This window comes from Haliaeetus leucocephalus, unplaced genomic scaffold (assembly GCF_000737465.1).
Source record: "Haliaeetus leucocephalus isolate CR32 unplaced genomic scaffold, Haliaeetus_leucocephalus-4.0 Scaffold668, whole genome shotgun sequence".
NCBI lineage: Eukaryota > Metazoa > Chordata > Aves > Accipitriformes > Accipitridae > Haliaeetus > Haliaeetus leucocephalus.
In genome coordinates, this window is record NW_010973104.1 from 1266165 (window position 1) to 1279256 (window position 13092).

A 13092-nucleotide genomic window follows, 5' to 3' on the forward strand; every position below is an offset into this window, starting at 1 on the left:
TTTTTTCCCCCCCCCCCCCCCCCCCCCATCTGGTGCACATTGACAGTAAGAATGAGTTTTGTTTCCAATACATATGTCAGATCAAGACCTCAGGGAGAAAGAAAAATCTGCATTTCGAGGAGCCACACGTCAGTTCCCATTTCTGGCATTGCCGCACACAGCACAAAAACACCCAAACAAACCAAGATTCAAGGTATAAATTTTTTCACAGAATATACATTTTAAAAGGGACAAGTACAAATATTACAAAATGAACAGAATCACTTTTAAAATACTTATATTTGTTTAACCGTTAAAAACAGACACGTACAGAAAGAGGTAGCAAAGCTAACAATTTCCTGCTGCTCCAATTAGTGTTGCCTGCATGCACTGGGAAAGTTGCTGCGAAACTGAATCTCTGGACATCTTTTCTGGAAAGGACTGTAGACAACTTGCAGTTTATTTCTGACAATGCTATGTGAAGGACTGAGGCAAATCCACAGGCTCACTAGCAGCTGTTTCACGTTGTCTGGCTTAACGAAAAGGCATTGAAAGAAAAAGGTTGTCTGTGGTTTACCTCAGAGAGAGAGAGAACAGGCGCACACATGCGAGGGAGACCACACACAAACTAAGAGAATACCAGGAAGTTGCACTTGCCCTGCCACCACAAGAGGAAAGTACGACAGCTCCGTGGGTCCCAGAGTTAGGATAGAGAGAGCTTGGTATTAGCTTGGTCCCATGGATATCAACATCACTTGACAGACTCAAAGCTAAAAGCAAGGCAGAAAAGGGTTAAGGTAAGGAGAACTCCACATGTTGCATGCATGCACTCTCTCACACCCTCTCTTTCGGGCTTTCTGAGGTCCCAGCAAGGTCAGTTCAAGAGGTTCTCCCATCCAACATGTAATAGCGATACATTAAACCTAAGACCAGTGCTCCGAAGATGGGGATTAGCCATGTTGACCAGAAACTACAGGGAGAAAAAAAACCAAACAGACAAAACAAACAACAAACAAAAAAATACACACAACATAAAACAGAAGAAAGTATCAAGTTAATAATTCATTCAAGATGTTCATCACTTATTACACGTCTGTTTTCATGTAGGGAACTCTTGGGACCTGCCTCCCATCAGCTAACAGACCAGCCAAACGGGCCTTGGCTCACAGGGCTGGGCAGCAATAGCAGTCCCCGTGCTCAGTGTTCTGCCTGGCCCCTGCAAGAGGCCCCTACGCCTGCAAGGGTGGCTTGGTGGCTTATAAAATAGCAGCTGAATTGCTGAAGTTTCCAGCCTGGCACATACAGAAACCAATTTGGGTTTTTTGTTGTTGGTTGTTGGGGTTTTTTTTTCCTTAAATAAGTCAGACTGTAATTTGTGCTATACAAACAGCTGAGTTGACTCAAGGATAGAAATTGCTGCAGCTATCCCACAATAAATCTTCCTCACTTATAAACCAGAGGCCACAGGCTCACCTTCAGCAGCCTCCTTAGCAAAAAAGTTCTGCAGCAGCTACTAAAGACTAGGGCCTTGTTCTGGTTGTAAGGATTTTCAACTAAATGGGGCTGGGCTTGGTAAAGATCCTCCAAAAAAATGCACATCACTGTGGTGCATCACCCCATGGCCTGCAGCAGCCACCCAAATAATCACTGTAGTGCAAAAGGGCTGCGGCCACAGTTGTGTAACATGAACACGTGGGCCAGGGAATTCAAGCTGCAAAACACCAGGATGCCTGTTCTGCCCAGCATGGAGCAGGGGACTTGGTGCCACCAGCTCTGTCTCCACATCCAACAAGGGAGGTGCATGCCCTGGCAGCTAACTTGGTGCGCTGCAGTCTGGCAACTGATTTTGGACCATCTGCTTGCTGGAAGGACAGTGCGGTAATATCCCCAGGTTTTTTTTCCTGCCCATTAGAGTTAATATGCTGTTCTACAAATGGAGAGTCTTAACCCCTCAATTTCTTACTCTTATTTTAAGAAGATACTATACCTTGCTTGGCCTGAGGATGTCATACTTGGATTCTGAAGGAGGAAAGAGGGAGTTAGCAGCGGAAAAAAGGAAACATTAAACGTGCTAATCAGACTACAAAACTGAACATGCAGGAAAAATAACCCTCCCCTCCTCTCCCAAACACCCTCCATCAGAAGCATGAATGTTTCTGGAGATGTTTGCCCTCGCCCTCACCTCCACATTCTTTCCATCAATCCAATCCCTCCCACCCAGTCATCAACTTCACACTGGAACTTGCACCCCTCTCAAAAAAAGGGCTTGCTCATTACCTCATAAACCAGTCTGTTCGTTTTGTATGCTATGGACGCTAACTGGCACTCTGATATGGATAGTCTTTTCACTGTGATCTGCTCTCCAAACCCCTGCCCACCTCCCCGTTTGCTCTCCTACCACCCAACCACTGAAGCATACAACCACGATGTTCTCTTCAGCTCTTCCCTTGCATGCAACCTGTTTTCAAACTTTTATACTTCTCCTTTCATAAAACTCCAAGAATTTAAATATTTTTTCCAGTCAGCTGAAATTCTCATTTAGGCTTTCATCAACTCTACAGCCTCTTCCTCGATGGCTGTTGCTGCTCTCCTGTTTAATAATACTTGCCAGCCAAAAATCACCCTTCCTGCCCATCCTAAACATAATTATCTCCATTTCTTGAGAGCCTTAGCGTTTGCTTTTCTGCTGTAATACATTCGGTGGATGCTAAACTGTAGGGTTCGGCGTTCTGAAGATCTCGCGATGTCACGGAAAGTTAGAGGGTTAGTCGCAGCCTTATGATGTGTCTGTAATCCCGCCTACCCTTGTTAGTATAAAAGGAATTGACTGCGCAATAAAAGGCGGAAGTTGGTGCTCACACTGTGTGTGTTATCTGTCTCTTTCCCTGGTCTGGGGTTGATCAGTGATCTACTCGTGGCACCTTGATATGCAGCGAACGCTACACTAAACTTTGACACTTATATGTGGGAAACTACCTCTGAGCTGCATCACAAGAGTATACATGCACAACTTTTTTTTTTTTTTTTGCAGTTCCCCCTTATTTATTTTTACATTACTGACTTCTATTTCTTGCTGCTATTTTTAAATTATACTTGGGCCTGCTTTTAAAACAGCTGTTGTACACTGGAAAAAGACCTTAGCTGTACATAACTCACTGGACTTTGTCCTCAGAAAACTATTTGAAAAAAAAAATTTAACTCCTATCCAAGGGAGCTACACAGATTACTACTCATGTCTATGGACATTTTAGGCATGTGATTTTGTTTATGAAGCAGAGTTGAACCAAACAATAGATTTTAAGGTGAATATATGAATAATCATGCAGTCCTGTGTTATAACTAAGCATAGGCTTTACCCAGCCTGAGTTACTCTTTCTATGGCTGACTGCAGCAAGCAAACGCTCCCAAGGGCTTCAGTGGCCACTCTCTCTGTTGATAGTTTCCTTCTTGATTCCTGCTACTCTGCAAGTGGCCCTGCTTTGAACAACATTTAATGAAAGCTTTGTTGAAGGTAGAGCTGCGCCTGGTCCAAGCCTTCAGGCCAAGCGAGAAGAGAAGCCAGCCGCAAGGCACATGTTTACCTCTCAGATGGGATTCTATTTATTACCATTTCCCTCTCCCCATCCATTTCAAAGGCATTTTTGCAACACTGTGCCCTGTTCTAATCCAGGAGTACCTGAGTTTTAGCAACACCAATGATTACTAGGGCAGTTAACAGAGAATTCTTGTTTTACGGCCAACACCGCTGTGGCTGTGCCTGTCTCCTGGCTTGAATGTAACAACACTAACAGTTCAGTGGTCAGGACATAGCGAGTAATGCAAAAAAATGGTCTGTGGCTCAAGGTGCGGAAATAACATTGCTGATGTCAGGGGAGAGAGGGCACAAAAACCCACTTCCAATTTCACACTGAGGTGACTACTGAGCTTCAGAACAAAAACAAAGGTATAACTTGCTTGGAAGATTTATTCATTACTGTAGTTTGTGTAAACATAAAGCCACAAGCTCCACGGGGGGGGGGGGGGGGGCGGAAGGAGGAAAAAAAAGGCATGTGACAACTTCTTTGTTCATTTTGTGAGCATAATATCATTTCCACAGCATTAAATTAAAACAGAAAAGTAAAACACTAACAGCTTACCTTAGAACCTTCTTTTTTACGATCGTGCTGTCAAGGGGAAAAAAAGAAGAAGAAAAAAGATAAGCACTGACTTCAAGAGAAACCTGCAGTCTTTATGAGGGAATTGTTCTGTACACAGTCCTCATCATAGGGGTAATTGCCTGGACTCGGTTTTCAAAGGAGTCGTTCCTTCAACACCCAAAGGCATCGTCTTTGTAGCAGGCAGGAAGCTGGTGTTTGTGCTGTGCCCCTGTGATCTCTCACCCTCCTGAACTCTAAATTACAAGGCAAGGGGAAGTTATGGTACCACCAGTTAAGGAGGAAACCGATTAGATTAACTTCTTTAAGTGCCCCTGATTTAATTGTAGTGAGAAATCTGTTCTGAATGGTGGAAAGAGAAGACCAATTTAGTTTTGTTTCCTCAAGAGAAATTCCCTTTTCTCAACAGAAATCCTGGACAACACAGAGGCTGCCTAAAACCCTTAACTACTTACTTATTTCGCAAGATACATCTTGGTGTATGTGTTTAGTGGGTTACACAAAGGAGACTCACACTTTTACACAGTCCCATCCTGTGTCTGAAAGAGGTTGTCACAGCCAACTGGTCCTTACCGGGTGGATCTCCCCTATGTAGTACTGCTTGAGCATTTCCCTGGCATCTGTGGAATGCCCAACGTCTTCAAAGCTCTCTGTGGCATCTCTACCAGCTTGTTCGAGCAAAACCTCTTCTCCACCTGGATGCTGGAAGAGAAGACTTCAGGTGAGCAAAGGGCTAGATGCAAAAACTGTACAAAGAGTGCCAGCAGCCTTCCTTCCAACTGCTTCCATTCATCACGGATGCCTCAAATCAACACCATCAATAAAATCTTCCAAAGATTCAATTGTCCAACCGCTCCTTCAGGAATTTGCAGAGAATGATGTGTGCTGCACAGCCTGGAAAATACCTTGCATAATAAAAATCCTTCCAAAGATGCAAATCCCCAACATACACAGGGAAGCACTGCTTTGTCCCCCACAGCCAAGCTATCCCTTCTGTGATTCTGTAACAGATTTGGGCAAGAAAATAATACAAAAGAAAGGATATCCTCATGTAGCTTTTCATGGGCTTCACTACATAAATCAGACTCCCTCGCTTGCAGAGGAGCCTCTCCTGCACAATTTTCTCAAGAACTTTCCTGAAGCAACTCAACTGCTAGTGATGCACAAGACAACACTGCCTTTACAGACACCAGTGGAGGAAAGGATATTCTACTTCTTCAGATACTACAAAAAATAATAGTATTTGGCTGACAGTCTCTCTCTGCACATAGCTGTGCAATGAGGAATGGAGAAGGACAGAGGAGAAATGCATCCTGTTTTCTAGAGGCGTAAGAAGCTACGACTCTATTGTAGCCCCAACAATACTGAACTTGATCCAGTGTACAACCACTCAACAACCAGGGGAGAGAAAAAAAAAAGTGTCACGAAAAGTTATACTGTTTGACATTGTATACTGATTTCAGAGATTCAGAAATTACAACAACAAAAGTATCAAATCCACAGGATGCTCCACAATGACACTGGCATTTCTGTTGGTGGCAGACAGTCACAGACAACTGTCAGACCAAGCGGTATGAACTGACAAGAAAAACCCTGGTGCAATTCTGTTTTCCTTGATGGGTTGGGCTCTTCTCTAGCACTGTCAATACCATAATTCCAGGAACAGATGGCAATGGAAAGCACTAACCACAAAGCCAGCGAAGTACAATCTCTTTACAGTGTGAGTGTGAACAAATAGTTCCGTTTAAACTATCAGCTAATCCAGTTAAACTAATAAAGTGGTCAGGCTTCTGAGTGCACACACAGGGCCTAACCCAGTTTTCTAGAGCATCAGGCAACAAGCACTGAACATGCTAGTTGAGAAGATGAGACTTGTTCACTGCTGCCTGAAATGCCTCTAACAGCTACATGCCTGGAACTGGAGAAGAGATGTTGGGCTAAATTTCAGATCAAAGGACTAACACACCTGTTTTTCTCTGTAATATCCTTTTCCTTCCCACAGACACAGAACAGTTGTCATTGCCCCTCTTCCTTCAGCTTGCCTGTTTTTGCTGCCAAAAGTCTAAATATTCCCACTTGGCTATCACACCTCATACCAAACATACTCGGTATGGACACAAAACCAGTCCAGTTGTTTACTCCAGTGAGTTCCTGCAGCCAATTCTGCAATCCTCATATCAGAGCTCTTTATTCTGAATAAATCCTTTTATTGTCCAGGTATGTGACAAAATCAATGTGGAGCTTTCTCAGCAGTCATGAAGGGCAAAGTCTGCAGTCCTAGGACACAGTTTAGTTAGCAGTCAGTTATTAGATTGCCTTAGCTGTAAAACCAAGCGAGGCTCCACTCCGCTCATTCCCTCCGTGCCTGGCTACAGGTCTTGCTGCCGTTTCCCCCACACCAACCCTTAAGCTCACTTGATCTCAGAGGGAGTCAGATCAGGGAGTACCCTAGCAGAAAACCCACCCTACAAAAAAAAGAAAAGGAATCAATTATCTGCTGGGGTAGCCGTGAATGAGCTCACTACAGAGTTGGATGCATGTCCCTCTTTACACAAGGCAGTTAACAGGAACACAGGCCACAAGACAGAACAGCAAAACCACCCTTTAGGTTGTTTCTGCGCCCCTTAGATCACACTCTCAGACTTGGCTACAGTGGTAGGATGCTGTCTATTGCCTATGCACATTACTTGGAACAACTGTCCCATTTTCAGCTATTTTATAAGCATACTTGCAAAGATCCACAGAAACTAGGGGATGAAAAGCTGGCCATTTACTCTAAGCCTTCTAGAAGAACTCCTTAGGGATATCTCACCAGAAATCTCATTTCAGATGGAAAAATATCAGAACTGACTTTTAAGAAGACAACTTTGCTTTCCTAATCATCCATGCTAAAAAGGCAGACAAAACCCTGTAGTAACAGGGAACATGCAGTGGATATTGGTTTTCAGTGCCACCCAGTCTTTGCATATACAAGAGACAAGAAGAATTGTAAAGTACAAGAGACAAGAACAGTAAATTTACTCCTCTTTACATCTTTGGGTCTGAAGCCTTTCTATGCACTTGCTAAATCCACAAGTAAGAAAAATAATTATTTATTCATGCACATCTGTCCTTTGCTGTAATCACCAAGCCAAAAGAAAAAAACTTGAAAACATTTTGGCATACCATATTTCTGAAAGGACTCCCTAGTCTAGACAACCACAACTGCAGCCAGACAATTCTTACCTTGTCATACCCAAGCAAACGTAAACCCAGACTATTTATACAGGAAGTCATTTACACTCCCACAAAACTTCTCAAAGATACAGCTCCTGCAGGAAGATGTGAAAACTGAAAGTGTTGCAAACACTTTGCAACAAAGAAAAAAAGTACTTCCAGAGGAAACAGTGGCTGATAAATGTCTGTTACTGAAAAGAAACAGACAAAAGCAAACAACAAGAAGACAGGTGGGCCCAAGTGCCAGTCCTCAGAAGTTTTGCTCAACAGCAGTAACAGAACAGGAACCTCCTTGTCACTGGAGCCTTCAGCATACACAATAAATAAAAGTACATGTTGACAGCAACGTTAATAGTCTTGAAGCACCAGTTCTGGAAGGATATGACCAATGCCACTGAGCAAACAGTTTTACAGGGAGAACCCTGTCACTTGGAAGTGAAAGCACAACAGCCATCACCAGTATAAGGCACCCTCCAGAGTCACTGGCCTGGGCAGCGCAGAAGGGAAGCCAGCTTGCTCGTGCCACAGTCAGGAGATTTAGGGGGGAGAGAAAACCCAAGGCTTCCTCGTGCTCTGCAACACTCACAGCTACAGCAGGTGCTCTCACAAGCATCGTTTCAGTGTGACCTTTGAATGAAGTTCTCCAGATTGCAAACTGGGTCCAGAGAAGAACAAAGTAGGGCGTTGTACAACCCCATATTCAGTCCAAGCTCACTTTAAATGTCATTGATGCTCTAAGGTGGCAAGCCAAAGAAAGTTTGCCCTTGATGACTCACTCCCTAATTAGCAGCTCATACAGTCCATCTTCTGTGTTCAGCCAGCAGGGTTGTATTTATTCATGAGACCTCAGAAGATGCTCTATCTGCGTAGCCTTTAGAAGGGACATGGAGCGGGCAAAAAGCAGCAGCAAGTCAGAACCATAGGTAGGCAGTGAAGGCTTCTGAGAGTGCACCACAGAAACTCAGTGCAGAACACGAGAGCCTAGGGTCACCTTTTCACAAAATTCCAAGAGCCTGTCTGCATATGTCTGGCAGGCAACTGCTGTTACAGACCCACTGTAAACTACAAATGAGCTCAGAAGCAATACTAAGCTTTACAACTAATGAGACTGCTGGATCAGGTAAGACACAAGATCATCAGGTTGAGGAGGGATGCAAAAGCTTTCATTCCTAGCCCCCAGTATTAGAGAAATAAGCCAGGAAATGGAAGAGTATTACTATGCAGTAATAATGTGCCAGTACCTACAAGCCAGAAAACAAGGACAAGCAGTCACCTAGACAAATGGTGTTCATCAACCACACATCCTTCAAAGTTTGTTTTAAGATACGGAATAGGTTTCCCCAAAAACATCTCTGCAAAGCTGGAGCAAGTCAGCGTGAGCAAAACCAGATCTCTGACATTCCTCCTTCTCCCTCACAGAGTTCTCGTTTCAGACACACCAGAGTACGCAGGAATTAAACGCAGAAAGACAAAGAAGGGTATTCAATATTGTTTTCTTACTGCTGGTGCAGTAAGGAGGTAAGAATCTAAAAACTTGCTGCCTTTTTGGTATAAGCAACCACTTGATACTTCCCTCCTCTTTACTTTCATCTCAATGACAATGCTCTTAACTACCAGCTCTTCTGAGCACAGACCCTACCTTAGCTATATACTTGCCTGGAAAGAGCGTAACTTCTGTTAGAACCACATAAATTTTACAGGGAAGCCATTAGTAGCAGAATATTTCCTTCTTTTGAAACATAGTTTGAAGAACATTATACTTGAAACCAACTAAACTGGGTTAGAGATGTCACAACCCAGGCTCACTCCACTTGGAAACCAGTTCAAATACATTCTAGTCACGTTTACCACGGGTATCGGAAGCAGCAGCGCATGCCAAGACACAAAGCTGTGGTGGCTGCTGTGTCCTGTGGACTCAGATAACAGACAAAAGGGTATACTGAAGAAACATGCATCTCCAAACTCTTCTAGTCATGTGTCAAAACGGAGATAAACCATGTCCCTCTATCGTAAGAATGCTTGTGAAAATAAGTCTATTACAGATTGCGCACTGGTTAAAAGCCACAGATTTTAATACCAGTGTGGTGAGGGCATAAGTGTGAGTAGTACCAGACCTCAGAGAGCCTGTCAGGGAGGTACATCTGCCTTCCTCTGCTTCCTCACTCATCATTCACACCTACCTGAGCAGCCAGCCCTTTTTGTTCTAGCCATAGCCTACACTTGCTTTTCTAGACTACTGCAATCAGGAGTAATAACATGTATTCTGGTGGTCCAGTTACCTGGATTTGGGAGAAAATTATACTATCACCATAAGGCTATCTTAGATTTCAAATAATCACACTTCATTTCAGGTACTTACAGGCTTTCTGAAACACAAGAGATTGCAGTCTCTCAGAAACATCTATGAAATTTCAGTTGTTGTCTTTGCACATCTCCTGCATTTTGTTCACATTCTTATAATTCAGTAGAATTTTGCTATGTGATAAATGTCTTGTTACTCCTGTTACACAGTAAATAACAAAATGAATTGGAAGTTTAAACCGATCCATGCTTCAAACAGATTTTGAGTTGGCTAGCTCATGGCTGACCTGCTGTACCTAGTTTGCAGGAATCACGAAGCAAAATTCGACAATCTTTTAGCAGTGAGGCTTCTTTGAGATTACGCAATCACTCCAAGGTAACGCTCCAGTGGAATTCAGCAATCCTGTTCAAATAATCTGTGACCAAAGGCCAGAAAAGGCAACAATTAGACACTGCTTCAGTGGCTACACAGGATCAAGGGGAAATATTACCCACTGAAACCTTGATAGCTGCAGTTACAGCAACTCAGAGCTCTAAAGCAGAACAGTTTATCAGACAACTGTAACTTTTAAACAAGACAAACACTCCTGGTTCCAATCAGCTACACATTGTTCCCCGTCACTTGACTGACTACAGTGGGGTAACAGATATAAAGTGTATTTTTGCCAATGAATTAGGCCTTGATCTATGTTTACAAGTTTCACTATGTCAGCAATGGGTGTACATAGCAGAATGGTGTGTCAGCCATGCTGGCACAGTTAAAACAGTGGCCTTATTCTTCTTCCTTTCCCTAGTCCAAGTAGATCTTTTTCATGTCAGAAAAACACAAACGGGATAAAGGGCTTGGAAAGGGCAACGTGAAATATCATCTCAAGGTGACATTCAGGGGACTGCTAAACCTGGCTTGCTGGGGGGGGGCGGGGGAGGAAGTGAAGCATTTTTCTGGGCTCATTTATAATACTGAAGGTGTCCCAGGGAACACATCCCAGATGCTTTCTTACACAGAGAATGCTGAGATGAAGACTGTGACCACCACGCAGCATCCATGCTCTGAAACACAGCGTCATTCACACTGGAGTAAGTATCTTGAAAACATTTTTCTAACTCTTAAGTTTGAAAAGTGATAAGCAGCAGCCATAATTGGAAGACCAAGGCAAATGTAAGACAAGGCACGCAGTTTCTGCAAGTATTGTTCCAACCTCCAGCTGGTTTTGGCTCATCCTAAACCCACAGCATTTTGTTATTTAGAAACCAGCAGTGAATTGCTTTTCCATGTTTTTGCCCAGTCTTCTCCTGAATCTACTTAATCTTCTTGCATGAACAACAACTTTTGGCAAGGAGTTCCACTGGTCTGCTCTGTGTTGCGTGAAGGAACACCATTTGTTTGTTTTGAATCTGGCTCCAGCCAGCTTCTTTGATGTCCCCTGGTTCTTGTACTAGACTTTCAGATGCAGGCAAACCTGAAAGATTTCAGAAACTAGTGGAATAACAAACGTTATTCAAAATACAGCCGCCACCCTGCCCATTTCATTTGATCAGCAGAGGTAGCTGGGCCCACAGCTTTGTACTCCACTGCACTCTCTCAGGAATTTGACAGATGCCAGATGACAGGTTTGGCCTAGTGCCAGAGAACGGAAACATTGGAGGAGGCGTGCATGTAGAAGGAGGCAGTCAGCTGCTCAAAAAATCCTTGCTCACCAGCTGGAAAACTCCTGATCTTGTGAACTGACCCTGGAACAGGAATCTGAGTACCTTAACTCTGCTTGTAGCTCCACCATTTAAGAGCTTCCTGAGTTAGAGTCACACTCAATACAACTGTCTTCTTCCCACCCCAACGATAAGCTCTCTACAGTACAGTTTGCATCCTGTTGTAGATGCATGTGACTAACTGTGCAACCGGTTCTTCACCTCAGCCAGACCTGCAGGCTCTCCTGTAAAACAAACAGCTGAGCATCAGCTGATAATTCTTCATGCCACTGCTGCCCTGTGGCACCAAACTGCCATGCTTCCACCAGGCACCATCCCACTGTCCCACATACTTTTCTTTCCAGCGTACTGGGTGCCTAGAGTCTCTCTCAAGTATCAAAGACCCAAGAACAGCAGCTGCTCAGTGAGCAGCTCTTCAGTTCCTGCACCTGACACAGAGGCATCTGTGAACAGTGCCTGAGTACCAACAGTAGACACTGGTGAGCAAAGGAGTGAGCAGCCAGGATCCATTCATGGTCCTGTGAAAGCAAGATTTTTCATTATAAAAGCTATAAACGGTGCGGAACTGGCTAAGGCAAAGGCGAGCTCATGCCGCTGTAGTAAAAGACACTCCTTAACTTGTTCACTGAAATACCTTAGGCGCTCTCTCAAAATAAATGTTGGGGGGGAAGACTCAAAGCGCAAGTCAGATTCAGAAGGGGGCATTACGATGCTGGATCCAATGAACAAAGTAGATCATGTCCAACTTTATAAATAAATACTGAAAGCTACACAGAAAGGCTCTATGTCGAGCTGTCGGGCCACTGTAAAAAAGCTGCCAGGTTATCATTCTCTCCTGCTATCTGATAAGCCTCTAAACCTCACCAAGGTAGCTGTGTCATTATACGTTATGACCACATAGCAGACACGCTTTAATCGTATATGCCTGGAGGAAAATCAGCGTTTAATTTAGACAAGCAAAACCGACAAGCAGCAACATGTGCACTTTCAACGAAGTGCTCTTCTTTTAAAACTGATTCAGACTAACTTTTGTACATTATTAACCTGTAGCTGCTGCAAAGGGTTTGGTGTTATTTTAAGCTGGGATAAAAGCCCTTTGAAATTTTGTTACCATTTCTTCCCACTCTATCTTCAGCTCCAAACACTAGGGATACCGCTCTCAACGTTCTCAAGAACAGAAGTCAAAAGCACCGAGTCTAGAAGCAACTTCTGTCCCCGCATCCAAGAGAACTGGAGATTACACAGCAGAGACTGTATCGCTTCCCAATCACTCGTGCACGGTCACCTCTGTGAAGGCAGTAACGTGGCAGATGCTCGCCTACTGAATCACCATTACTATTCTCCTTTAAGTTCTGGGGTGACCCTGGAGACATCAACTTTAAACTACTGATCCAGCCCGACGCCGTTTACCCTACATGACCAGAAGTGAAGTAACGTGGCTTAAGGAGAGCTGCACCTCCCATGTAAGGCATGCCTGAACAGATTTCTGAAGAAAACAGAAGTTGACTCCAACGAGTAGAAGCACAACCCCTGCACTCGGCTGGCCTTTGCCACTGCTTTCCCGTTTCTTGCAGGCGTCTCTGAACGGGGGCAGGAGTTCTCCTGAGTGTATAAACCGGCCAACAGACCAGCGGCCCCCCCACGGGGCCCCTCCTCAAGGCCTGCGGACCCCTCCTTCGGGCACTGCCGGGCCACCGAGACCCCACAGCCTGGGGCCAGGGAGCTGCCTCAGGGA

General features: G+C 44.2%; 1 protein-coding gene across 2 annotated transcripts in view; it reads right to left on the reverse strand.

Annotated features, from left to right (window-relative positions):
* Window positions 1–713: 713 nt before the first annotated feature.
* The window catches only part of LOC104839316 (cytochrome b5), a 12873-nt gene continuing 494 nt past the window's right edge, over window positions 714–13092 (reverse strand). The window contains exons 2-5 of one of the 2 annotated variants that reach the window (XM_010579536.1): window positions 4707–4835; window positions 4116–4142; window positions 1967–1998; window positions 714–949 (exon numbers count right to left, since the gene is read on the reverse strand). In XM_010579536.1, coding sequence (XP_010577838.1) covers window positions 859–949; window positions 1967–1998; window positions 4116–4142; window positions 4707–4835 — 279 coding nt within the window. In that variant the 3' untranslated portion in view covers window positions 714–858. The remainder of the gene's footprint in view (window positions 950–1966; window positions 1999–4115; window positions 4143–4706; window positions 4836–13092) is intronic. The other variant, XM_010579537.1, reaches the window with a different exon arrangement.